The following is a 12,843-nucleotide window of genomic DNA, read 5'->3' on the forward strand; positions in this document are numbered from 1 at the left end:
TGTCCTTGGAGGCTACAGAGCCATAAGGAGTTCAGGTTATTACCCTATTCCATTTGTCCTTCATACTTTGCTCCTAGAAATTCCTTGAGGCAAGTTGTGGTTTTTAATTTCCTGTGCTGCTTGAACGGCAAATGGTGGTGGTAATAGGAAGAAACTACTCATTTTGTTAAAAAGCGGAAATTCTTAACCTTAGATGTTCTTAAAATTAATCAGATGCCTTACTGGAGACATTATTTGGATAACAGCATTCTTTACTCTTACCATAGGTACACTCTAAAGATCCAGAATCATGACTGACTCCAAGTACTTCACAACCAATAAGAAGGGTGAGTAGAACCTCAGCAGACCCTTCACATTGTTCAGTTAAGTTGCTGGGTTATACTGCCCAAGTAGAATGTTCTGAAGTTTTTTACATGTGTTTGCACCCTCTCCTTGGGAATCTGATGTTTCTACAAATAATTATGTTTGAATAGTTATTAAAGTGTAGGGGATTTTATATGCTTGCTTTCCAGTGCTGGGAACCTAATCTAGGGTCTTGCACATGCTAGGCTAGTGCTCTGTTATTGTGCTACACCTCCAGTTCTTCATCACCTCTGTGGTCAGTAATATAATACTGGGTTTTACATGTGAGTGTGGGCCTAGGAACTAAGGATTCTTGTTGGGAAAATCTACCTTCCCAAATTGTTTCCAGATGGCAGATTTCTGGAGGTGTGGACAGCCCTTCCATCAGAGATAAATTAGTGTCACTGTCCTCAGCTTACTAAGCACGCAACTGAGCTCGCTTTGTTTCTCAGAGTCAGAATTCTTTGTTTTTGCATTCAGCAGGTCTTATATTTGCTGAAATATTCTGGGCATGGCACCAACTACTGTGATGTTTATTATTCTTATTTTTCAGTGTCTTGGCCTGCTTCTCAGGTGTGAGTGTCCTCTAGTGGCTGAAATGTGGCAACTTTTCTGGCATAGAATTTGTCTTTATTTGCCTTGAAGTATTTTCTGGTGTGTTGTCTTGAGACTTAGCTGAGTTGGAGTATGTACTATGCACATTTTGCTTGGTACACTAGTGGCATTACTGATTGAGTACCCCAATTTCCAGTAAGTCAGAGTAGGTGCCGAGGATACCTAGTACTCAATTTTGGTTTCTAAATAACATTTTTTCAGCCAGGTGGTGGTGGCACACACGTTTAATCCCAGCACTTGGGAGGCAGAGGCAGGCTGATCTTTGTGAGTTTGAGGCCAGCCTGGTCTACAGAGCGAGATCCAGGAAAGGTGCAAAGCTACACAGAGAACCCCTGTCTCGAGGAGAAAAAACAAACAAAACCCAAAATAAACAAACAACATCTTTCACTGAAAGGAACCAGAACTCTTGGGCCAGATACTGATTTGGGACTGTGTTAAGCTGAAGGTGAATGTCTTCTAAGTAAGGAAATGCTCAGAAAATAATGGGACATCAAGGATCCCCACACCTTAAAAGGGCCTTCACTGACCAAATTTGGATAATTTGAACAACGAAAAAAGTGATTAGAGTAATGGATTATAACCTATTGAAAATAATCAAGGCCCTGGATTCGATTCACAACATCCATAACGGTGGCTCACAACTGTTTATAACTCTGGTCCCAGGGAATCTGGCTCCCTCCTATGATCTCTGTGAGTACCAGGCAGAGCATTCATATATACAAAAAAATTTAACAATTGAAAAAAGATAAAATAAACAAAAACCCCCCAACAATAACGAAAACCAAATTTAGAACCTTATCCATATAGTCAATGTTAACATCACCACCAGCAGGTCAAAGTGACACCATTCGCCTTTGGGTGTGGTTTTCTATGAAGTTAACTTGCCCAAAATTCATAACCTTATTGGAATTCAGGAAACCCATGGCAAGCTGGAAGTGCTTCTCATAATAAGGGTCCTGTACTTAAAAAGTCTTATCATGACCCAGCACTCGAGAGGCAGAGGCAAGTGGATTGCTGTGAGTTCAGGGCCAGCCTGGTCTTCAGAGTTCCATGTAGCATGAATCTTAAAAATTCTTATTAATAAAATCAAACCTGAGGCCAGTTTTTGGAGTGAACACTGGAAGATCAGAGAGACAGAACAAGCCACAGCTAACCTCACCTGGCCAACTTCTCAGCTGATCTTGTTTCCTCAGACTGGAAGCCTCTGTGTCCTCATATCTGAATGGCTCTCAGCTGAACTGTGCTGCTCAAAACCTAAAAGCTTAACCAGCCAAATGCTTCTAGTTTCTGGTCCTCACGCCTTATATATCTTTCTGCTTTCTACCACCACTCCCTGGGATTAAAGGCTCACTTTCTGGGATTAAAGGCATGAGTCACCATGCTTGGCTGTATCCTTGAACACATGGATTTCTGCCTCTGGGATGCTAGGATTAAAGGAGTGTGCTACCACTGCCTATCCTAAGTATCTAGTGGCTTTTCTGTTCTCTGACCCCAGATAAGTTTATTAGGGTACACAATATTTTGGGGAACACAGTACCACCACAGTTCCAGGCTAGTCTGGGCTACACAATAAGACCCTGTTTTAAAAACAAAAATATTATCATGAAAAGAAATTGTTTCAGATTAATGACTGAAGAGACATGATAATAAGTGTAATGCATATTCTTAAGTGAATGTACCCTAGAACTGGGCATGGGATGGAAGTCAGGTTGCTGTAAAGGGCATAGAACAAGGTCTGTTTAGATTAGATGATAGTGGTGATGTATTGATATTTTAATAGTACAATAATTAAGAAAAGTTCCTTATCCTTGAAAAACACAAGTTATATATTCAGGGCTAAAGAGGAATGGTGTCTGCAACTTTAAATGATATAAGGAAAAGGTCTGTGTATATGTAGAGAATTGTAAAGCAAATGGAGCAACGTCATAAATGTGGGATAAATACAGTTGGAAGATTGATTTTATTTTATTTTATTTTTTTATTTTTTATTTTTTTTTTTTGGTTTTTCGAGACAGGGTTTCTCTGTGTAGCTTTGCGCCTTTTCTGGAACTCACTTGGTAGCCCAGGCTGGCCTCGAACTCACAGAGATCCACCTGGCTCTGCCTCCCGAGTGCTGGGATTAAAGGCGTGCGCCACCACTGCCCGGCTGATTTTATTTTTTAAGATTAATTATTTTTTTGTTTGTGTGTGTGTGTGTGTGTGTGTGTGTGTTAGGGGATCTTCCTTTAAAATTTTTATTATTATTTTATTTTATGTGCATGAGTATTTTACCTGCTGTGTGTCTGTGCACCACATGCATGCCTGGTGCCTATGGAGGCCTGAAGAGGACATCAGATTCCCCCTGGAACTGGAGTAGCAGCCAATTGTGAGCTGTCATGTCAGTACTGGGATCAAATCCAGGTCCTTTGAAAGAGCAGCCAGTACTCCTAATCTCTGAGCCATCTCTCCATTCCCTGTTTTGATCTTTGCTAACTAACCTGTTTTATTTAATGTTGAGATAGTCTTACCACTAAATAGCAAAGTTGTCCTAGAACTTGTGATGTACCCCAGATTAGCCTAGAAGAAATAGTCATACCACTAAGTAGCAGAGTTGTTCTAGAACTTGTGATGTACCCCAGGTTAGCCTGGAATTCACTTTTCTGACATCCTCTTAAGTGCTAGGATTACAAACACATATATATCACCATGCTAGGCTGAATATTGAGATATTTAAAGCTCTACAGACTTTTTTAATGTATAGCCAATGATGAGAACCATTTTTAGCTGCTCCAACGCTTGGTAGATTTGACTAGTGGAAGGAGTGGGATTGGGTACTAAAGTGTGTATGCAACGTACTTTGGCTTTCCTAGTACCTGTCTATAGATCCCTCCAGTTTCTTCTCTATCTTTATTATTTACACCTCACAAAAAACATTAGCCTGCTGGTCATGGTGGTATATGCCTAGAATGTCTGCACTTAGGAGGCTGAGGCAAGATGCTTGGGCTGTATAGCAAGACCCTGTCTCAAAAATCAAACAGGGTCACTGAAATGGCTGGCCAGTAAAGTAAAGATCAAACTTGAGTTTGATCTCTGGGGCCCATGTAAAGGTGGAAGGAGAGAACCAACTCCACAAAGTTGTCCCCTGTCCTCCATACACTTGGTAAGGCAGTCTTGCTCACACATACATCTCACATGCACTGCTGTGCATGTACACAGTAGTAAAAACCACATGCATTAAGTCCTTAGTATTCTTTCAGCTATCTACTTCATCATTTGGATATGTATTATTTTTCTTATGCTAACACTTTATGTGCTTTGGTGACCAACCTATTGTCTGTAACAACATAGAAGAGTTTTTGTTGTTGTTTGTTTTTTGAGACAGTCTCACTATGTAGCTCTGGTTATCCTGGAACTCACTATGTAGACCAGGCTGGCCTCCAACTCAGAGATTCTCCTGCCTCTGCCTCCTGAGTGCTAGGATTAAAGGCATACACCACACCTGGCCGTTTTTTCTAACTGGTTATTAAAACTCACCAGTTCATCATACTTTCTCTTGAAGAGGTGCAGATGACATTTATAAAAGCTTGAGACGTACAAATTGACTCACTGCTAGATAATATCATGTTTTTCAGAAATGGATAAACCGTGTTCCTTTTGCTTCCTGTGCCGCCCACCAGAACCGCCTCTGGAGCAGATTCTCTCCATTTATGCTTGGTTCTGGAATCATTTCAGTTACATCCTGTTTCGATTCTGCAGCTCCTGCTGCTGCTCACAATTCCGACTTTCTGAAACCCTGCTGTTTGCCCTTCACTGTTCCAGAAGTAAATGATGGAGCTCTGACAACTGCACTTGGCAGCACAGGTCTCAGTAAAGAGAATGACGCTTTCAAAGGCCTGACCTTTCTGCCAGTGTTATTTCTGTAATTGTCAGTTAAATGGAGTAGTAATTTTTAGAATGATTTGCTTACCTACTGGGGATGAATATTGATAAAACGAGGTTTTTTTGTGCTCCGTTTTTATGTTTCTTGTCGATATACTTCCTGTCAGAGGCTTCAGGGAGATCACAGTGTGCAGACTGTGGATGATGTCCAGGTAAAATGAACAATGAGAACAGTCTAGAAGGTGGTAGACAAGGAGGCAATATTGTAGTCAAGTTTGAAGGTGGAGATGGAAAAGATGCACGGTGAGGTGGCACACACCTGTAATCCCCAACACTCTGAAAGCAGAGGCAGAAGGACTGCCTGTGACGTAAGAGGCCACCTTAGTCTACATTGTGAGTTCCAGGCCAGCCAGGGTTACATTGCAAGGCTCTATTGTGGACAAAAGAGACAACAACAGAAGGTGGGGGTATCCGTAGAAGGAAGAAGTGGGAGTCGGCGTGAACACGGTGGTGTGGGGTGGCCTTCCTTCCATTCACCAGATTCATTCATCACATCGTCTGTCTGATGAGAGTTATTGCCTTGTTCTCATGAAAATGGTGGTGTGGGATAGCCCTCCTTCCATTCTCTCTCTCCTTTGTCTGTTTAGGACCATTGCCTTTTTATTTTGTCCCCTGCATTCTAAAGGCAGATGAGGCTAGAGATGGTACCTTAAAATAGCGGTGACAATCTTTGACACTTCTTGAGTAGTCATTCAAAATCGGGCCTTTAGAAATGACCTTAGTTTGTATGATTTTAAGCTTCACTCTTCCTCCTCCTTTTTTCTTGCTTTCTGAGACAGGATCTCATATAGCCTTACCTGGCCTGGAACTTACTAAGTAGTAGTAACTTACTAAGACTGACCTTGAACTTATGGCAGTCTTCCTGCCTTTACCTCCCAAATGCTGGGATTACAGACGTGCTACCGTGCTAGGCCACACTATATTGATTGAAGCTGAGACTAAAGTATTGACTAAGGTAGTGATTTCTTTCATATTTATTTTTATATTTATTGTGTTTGTGTGTAGGTGTGTGCCATAGCACACGTGCAAGTCAGATGATGACTTTCACAAGTTGGTTCTCCCCATCATCTAGGTTCTGAAGCACCTTTAACCATTTAGCCATATCACCAGTCCATACATATTTATTGAGGATTTCATACATACGTAATGTATCTTGTTCATATCCAGCACCCACTTCTCCCTCCAATTCTTCCCAACATGTTCCCCTCCCAGCTTCATGGTCTTTATTCTTTTTTTTTTTTTTTTTTTTTTTAAATAATCCACTGAATCCAATTGGTACTGCCCTCATGCCCATGTGTATGGGCCGTATAATAGAGCATGGACAGTCTCAGTGGTCACATCCCCAAAGAAAAATGACTCTTTCAGCTGCCAAGACCTACCAATAGCCCCCAAGGTAGGGACTGAGCTACTTGTGAGTCCCTCCCCCCTCCATGCTTAATGTTGACTGGCTTGTTATTGTGCACATAACCGCAGGTACTGTGAGTTAATGAGTGCAGTGGCCATCTCATGCACAGAAACAGCATTTCACAACCCTCCTCCCCTCCTCCAGCTCATACATTGTTTCTGCTACCCCTTCCTCTGTGATGTTCTCTGAGCCATGGGGCAGGTGAGGTGGTTGATACAGGTATTCCATTTAGGGCTGAGGACTCGGTCACTTATTCTCACCACTTTGAGTATTTTTGACTCTGTATTAACCAATGTTTAATTCAAACAAGCTTTTCTGACCAAGGTTGAGAAGAGCATCAATCTCTGAGTATAAATGCAAATATGTAGAAGGCAGCTGGACAACAGCAAATAACAGTGATAGATTGTCTACTATGGCCTAGGACCTCCCTGGCCTTGGCCTTTACCAGGTTTCCAGTACTGTTTTCGTTACTTATCTTTCTTTCTTTTTTTTTTTTAAAGATTGATTTTATTTATTATGTATACAGTGTTCTGCCTATATGTCTGCCTGCAGGCCAGAAGAGGGCACCAGATCTCATTACAGATGGTTGTGAGCCACCATATGGTTGCTGGGAATTGAACTCAGAACCTCTAGAAGACCAGCCAGTGCTCTTAACCACTGAGCCTTCTCTCCAGCCCCCGTTAGTTACTTTTCTATTGCTATGACAGAATAACATGACCAAGGCAACTTAGAGAAGGAAGGGTTTCTTTGGGGCTTATAGTTCCAAGGAGATAGGAGTCTGTCACCATCATGGTATGCAGGCTGGCAGATGGTGCTGGTGTGCAGCAGCTGAGAGTTCACATCCAAGTCCACAAACAGGAAGCAGAGAGGGAACAATGGGAGTGGTGACCTTTGAAACCTCAAAGCCCTCCCTGAGTGACACACTTCTGCCACTAAAACCATATATCCTAATCCTTCCCAAACAGTTCTACAAACTGAGGACCAAGTGTTCAATCAAACATGTGAGCCTGTGGGAGTGTTTTCATTCAGACCACCACAAGTACCAAGCATGAATTCCCTGTGAATGGACTTCAAGTCTTATTAGAAGGGGGACTATCACTCCATACCAGTCATGCTACTGTAGCACTAAACTGATGATTTCTTTTTCATTTTTTACTTAACTCTGGTTTTACATTAGGATCACTTACAAACTAAGAGCTCTTTATAATCTAATTCATTTGGGGCAGAGTAGAGTCAAAGCATTGATGTTTTTGAACATTTCTTATAGTGAGATAGCTCAGTAGGAAAAAGTGCTTACTATGCACCTTGACCATCTGGATTATATCCCTGCAACCTACATAGTAAAGTTGATGGTACCGGGTGCATCAGTAATGCCATTATTCTTACTTCAGTGTGGGAGACTAAGACAGCAGAATCATCCTGAGTACACAGCACAGCAGCAGAAACAAGAAGACTGTCTGAACAAGGTGGAAGGAGAGAATCAACTCCCCAAAGCTGTTCTTTAAAAAAGTTATTTCTATGTGTATCAGTGTTTTTCTGCATGGATATATGTGTGCCTGGTGCCTGCAGAGGCAAGAGGGCATCAAGTTCCCTGGAACTAGTTACAGACAGTTAACGCTACCATGTAGTGCTGGGAACTGAAGCTAGGAAGTGCATGCTGGGGGGCTGGAGGCATGACTCAGCAGGAGAGGACCTGAGTTTATTTCCTAGCACCCCCATCATGGTTCACAACTGTCCATAACTCCATTTCCAGGGCATCCAAAGCTCTCTTCTGGCATCTGAGGGTACTAGGCATGCATGTGGTGCATAGACATACATGCAGGCAAAACAACTTATACACATAAATAAATAAATTTTGAGAGGGGAAGAAGGATGCTAAGTCCAATTTTGTAACTAATAAACTATGTGATTTTTTTAGTTTAATTTATTTATCTGTAAAGTTGTTTCTCTTTTAGTTTGTAAACACTAATTTCCAAGCCAACTCCCTACCTTACATTTATTTTCTTTTTAGGTCCCTAAAATTCTGCTGCAAAATTATCCCTCAGATACCCGTGTAACAGCTCTAGCTGTCCTGGAACTCACTCTGTAGACCAGGCTGGCCTTGAACTCACAGAGATCCACCTGCCTCTGCCTCCCGAGTGCTGGGATTAAATGTGTGTGCCACCACTGCCTGACACTCTTATGCTTTCTAAAGAAAGGTCTGCATTGCATTTTCAAAGATGATGATTTAAAAGGCTTAAAAAATTTATTGACGGAGTCTTTGTTGTTGGGTCAGTTAATATTCTAGGGCTTTGAAATGCACATCTCAGAATTTTGAAATAGTCTTACTTGTGGCTGCCTTGCTTCCCTTTTGTTATTTCATATTGCAGTATTCTACCCATTTTCTAGTCCTGAGACCATACCTGTTTGTTCTCATCTCTTTTAGGAGAAATCTTCGAGTTAAAAGCTGAACTCAACAATGAAAAGAAAGAAAAGAGGAAGGAGGCTGTGAAGAAGGTGATTGCTGCTATGACCGTGGGGAAGGATGTCAGGTAAGGGTGATGACTCTTAGACTGTAGAGAGCTCTATACCCCATTTTGTAGCTCTTCCTGCTTTCCTATAATATCATAGACCACTGAGGTACAGTGGTGCATGTCTATATTCCCAGCTGCTTGAGAGGCTGAGGCAAGAGGATCACTTGAGCCTTAGTTGGGCGTCCAACTTGGGCCACATAGCATCTCTGTCTCAAAAAAACAAACAAACAAACAAAAAAAACCACGTAAAACCTATGAAAGTGGAATTCTCCCATTGAAATAAATATCACGGATGTGTACATGCTTTTATATTAGATCTGACTTAAGTGTTTTGTTAGTTTGCTTTTTACATTTTTGTTGCATACAGGTTTAGCATAAACTGTCTTTAGTCCTGGCACAGGTACACACCTGTTGCTTGAGAAAGTTTTAGAAGATGATAAAAATCTACTGAACTCACATACTGAACATTGGGTTAAGCTAGTGCCCTCAGCTTTACAGCACTACATTCTGTTGTTGGATTCCAGGGGAAAATCAACACTACCAATATTGCCTTGATCTTTGTTATTTGTTTCTGTGATTAGTGAGACTTTAAAATGAGTAGGGGTCATCTGCAGGCCTCACAGCATTCTGAGGTCCTCTCCTGGGTCCATGAGATCAAAGCTATTCTTATAATACTTGAATGCTCTTTGCCCCTTTACCATTCTGAGCTGATAGGAAGCAATGGTGGGTGGAATTGCCAGTATCTTACCGTGAACGCAGGCAGTGGTGTTGGCCCATGTGGTCATTCTATTTTTCAGTACCAAGAAAGAAGTTATGAGGAGAAGAATGGTTTCATTTAGGACTGTCATTTATAATGCAATAAAATTTTATTTTATTCAGTAAGTATTTTTTTTTAATTTTATTTTATATATGTGTGTGCTCCCGTGGAAGTTAGAGGACAGCTCTCAAGAGTCTGTTCTCTCCAGATACCTGTGGAGTCCTGGGATTAAGTCAGGTTGTCTGGCCCATGTGCAAGCACTGAACTTGCTGAGCCATCCTGCCAAACCTTTCTTTCTTAAAAAAGTTCTCTCTCTCTCTCTCTGTCTCTGTCTCTGTCTCTGTCTCTCTTGTCTCTGTATGTGTTGATGCTGTGTTTTTAATATACTGTGTGTGATTAGAGGGCTGGAGAAATGACTCAGTGGTTAAGAGTATTTGTTGCTCTTGCAAAGGACCTGGGATCAGTTCCCGGCACCCAGGAGGTCCAACACTCAACACCTTCTGACCTCCTCAGGCATCCAGCATACATGTGGTGCACATACACACATGCAGACAAAACACTACTATGAATAAAATAAATATATAGAGAGAACATATCCATTTATTTGAAAAAGATACTAAACTGTTTCTTCATTTTCTGAGTCATGTATTTATATGAAGCTGAATTTTCTTCTTATACTTCAGCTGAAACATTCCACAGCAGAGGTGGTAACATGAGAATTCCTTTGTCTGTACTTAACTAGAATGTGTAAACGAGGGGCTGATGAGGTGGCTCAGTGGGTAAAGTCACTTGCTGCAGAACCTGATGACCCGTCAGTTCCCCAGAACCCAGCAGAGAACCACTTTTGGCAGGTTGTCTCAGATCTCCACATATGTGCTGTAGCATAGGTGCCCACAAACATACACAAACAATAAATAAGTAAGATGTAAAACACTGCCATCTTCTTATTAATTAAAAATTAACTTTAAAATAATTTATGAAATGAGCTTATGATTTATTTTATTTTTGAGACAAAATATCTCTATTACATACCTCTGGCAATCCTGGAACTCACTATGTAGACCAGGCTGCTCTCAAACTCACAGAGATCCACCTGTCTCCACCTCCCACCTGCTGGAATTAAAGGTGTGTGTCACCATGCCCAGCTTGTGCTTGTTAATTTAAGTGGATTCTTGTTCTACTAAGTCTAAACTATTTTCTGTCTTGTCCTTTTATGAAATTTTACCAATCTTTGAATGAAACAGGAATGGCAGAAACCTTGCTCAGGGCATCAGGAGCATCGGAAGATGCTGAGCTCTCTCCTGTCCCACCACTGTTATCTGGGCTTCCTGTTGCTTACGGGGACAGCTCTTGGCTTTTGGTCTCAACATCCATTGAGATGTCCAGAAAACTTTGGTTCATGTGGGTTATGCCTATTGACATTCAAACAGGAAAAACTGAGAAAATTTTGAAGTGTTAGTTATTCCACTTGAAGTAATAGTCATAAACCTTTGAAGTTTACTATAATTTTCTCTTGTTGGCAGTGGGGATTGAACCTAGGGCCTTGCCTATGCTAGGCAAGCCCTTCATCACTAAACTTTCCCAGCCCTCTTTCTCCATTTTATTTCAAGAGAGGTCTCACTATGTTGCTGAGGCTGTCTTTGAACTCTCCCTGAAGCACAGACAGCCCTTGGACTTGTCTTCCTGCCTCAGCCTCCCAGGAGCTGGGGTTCCAAGCACGCACCAGTGTGCCCAGCTTCAGTCTTCTTGTGCAGGGTGTTCGAGTTACTTAGGATTGTAAGCATTCTGTTGGATAATCTTTTGTAATTATTTACTGGTTTTGCAGCCATTCTGCATCTGTGTCTGGGCCAGAGAGATGGCCTGATGGCATGAAATCAATCACTAGGATCCACATAGTTGAAGGAGAGTACTGACACCTAAAGGTCTCCTTTATGAGTGCAGGCAGACATTTCTGTCCTTACAGGAGAATGGTCAATGGTGAAATGATGGCTAGTACTTGGGAAAGGAGTAGACCATTTGTAGTTGATAATGCCAATGCTTGTTAAAAATAAATAAATTCTCCCAAAGGGGAATCAGCATACCTTGGAGAAATGATTGATTCCAGCTCTTGATTAGGAATTTAAAACTTCATTTGAGAAATTATAGAAACACTTGAAAATAAGAGGGTCACAATACAAGGACTTGGGAGCTACCTAAATTCCTACTGGTCAAAGGTGGAAGAAAATGAGCATTCAAAAGTTGGAGTGGTTTGATATCACCATGAATTGATATGGAAAATTGTTATTTTTCTTCTTTCGGTTGATAAAGCTAATTATTTTTCTTAGAATATGCATAATTTGTTATAAATAAAACAACATAATATAAGCTGAGTGTGGTGGTACACATCTGAAATCCCAGCACTTGGGAAACTGAGTTAGGAGAGTAGTGAGTTCCAGGTCATTTTGGCCTACATGGTAAGTTTTAGGTCAGCCTAAACTATACATAGCCTGACCCTGCTCAGAGAACCAAACACTAGGCATGTAGTTGAGTAAGAAATATACTTTCTGATTCATTTTAAAATAATTCCAGGGTTTGGAGTAGAGGTCAGTGACAGAGCACTTCTCTAGCATGTGTGAGGTCCTGGATTTTGTCTCCATCACTGAACAAAAAATCTAGAGCAGCTAATCTGTAGTGGGAAAGAGGTTTGAGGGCATATATGAGATTCATATGTGAATCTCGATGGAGCTGTATCAGCATTTGTGGGTAATGTATATGTTGGGCTCATTCTGTTGCTCTCAAATTTTTCATAATAGTTTTTCCCCTCCACAAAAACTTTGAGAGGGCTGAGGATGTAGCTCAGTGGTAAAGCACTTGCCTACCATGCACAAGGCCGAGTTCAGCCTATGCATGACAAAACTAGAGTTTAGAGACCTGGCAGGCAATTGTATTTTCCCTTTCTTTCTTCTTCCTTCCTTCCTTCCTTCCTCCCTCCCTCCCTCCCTCCCTCCCTCTCTCTCTCTCTTTCTTTTCTTTCTCTCTCTCTTCCTCTCTTTCTCTCTTCCTCCCTCCCTCCCTTCCTCTATCTGTCTATCTGTCTATTTATTTATTTATTGGTTTTTTGAACAGAGTTTCTCTGTGTAACAGTCCTAGCTGTTCTCACATTCAGAGATCTACCTGCTTTTGCCTCCTAAGTGCTGGGATTAAAGGCGTGCACCACCAGCACACAGCTTATTTTTATTTTTTTTAGTTACTCATTCCCTTGAAAATGAGTTATCAGCATTGTACCATTGTCCTCTTGTCAAGTCGTTGTGGAA

At 41.3% G+C, this 12,843-nt stretch overlaps 1 protein-coding gene across 5 annotated transcripts in view; it reads left to right on the forward strand.

Moving 5' to 3' along the window:
* The window catches only part of Ap2b1 (adaptor related protein complex 2 subunit beta 1), a 124,543-nt gene that overhangs the window by 8,259 nt on the left and 103,441 nt on the right, over positions 1–12,843 (forward strand). For all 5 annotated transcript variants that reach the window (XM_059271350.1, XM_059271349.1, XM_059271353.1 and 2 more), the window contains exons 2-3: positions 267–326; positions 8,706–8,811. In XM_059271350.1, coding sequence (XP_059127333.1) covers positions 290–326; positions 8,706–8,811 — 143 coding nt within the window. In that variant the 5' untranslated portion in view covers positions 267–289. The remainder of the gene's footprint in view (positions 1–266; positions 327–8,705; positions 8,812–12,843) is intronic.

This window comes from Peromyscus eremicus, chromosome 8a, assembly GCF_949786415.1.
Source record: "Peromyscus eremicus chromosome 8a, PerEre_H2_v1, whole genome shotgun sequence".
NCBI classification, from domain to species: domain Eukaryota; kingdom Metazoa; phylum Chordata; class Mammalia; order Rodentia; family Cricetidae; genus Peromyscus; species Peromyscus eremicus.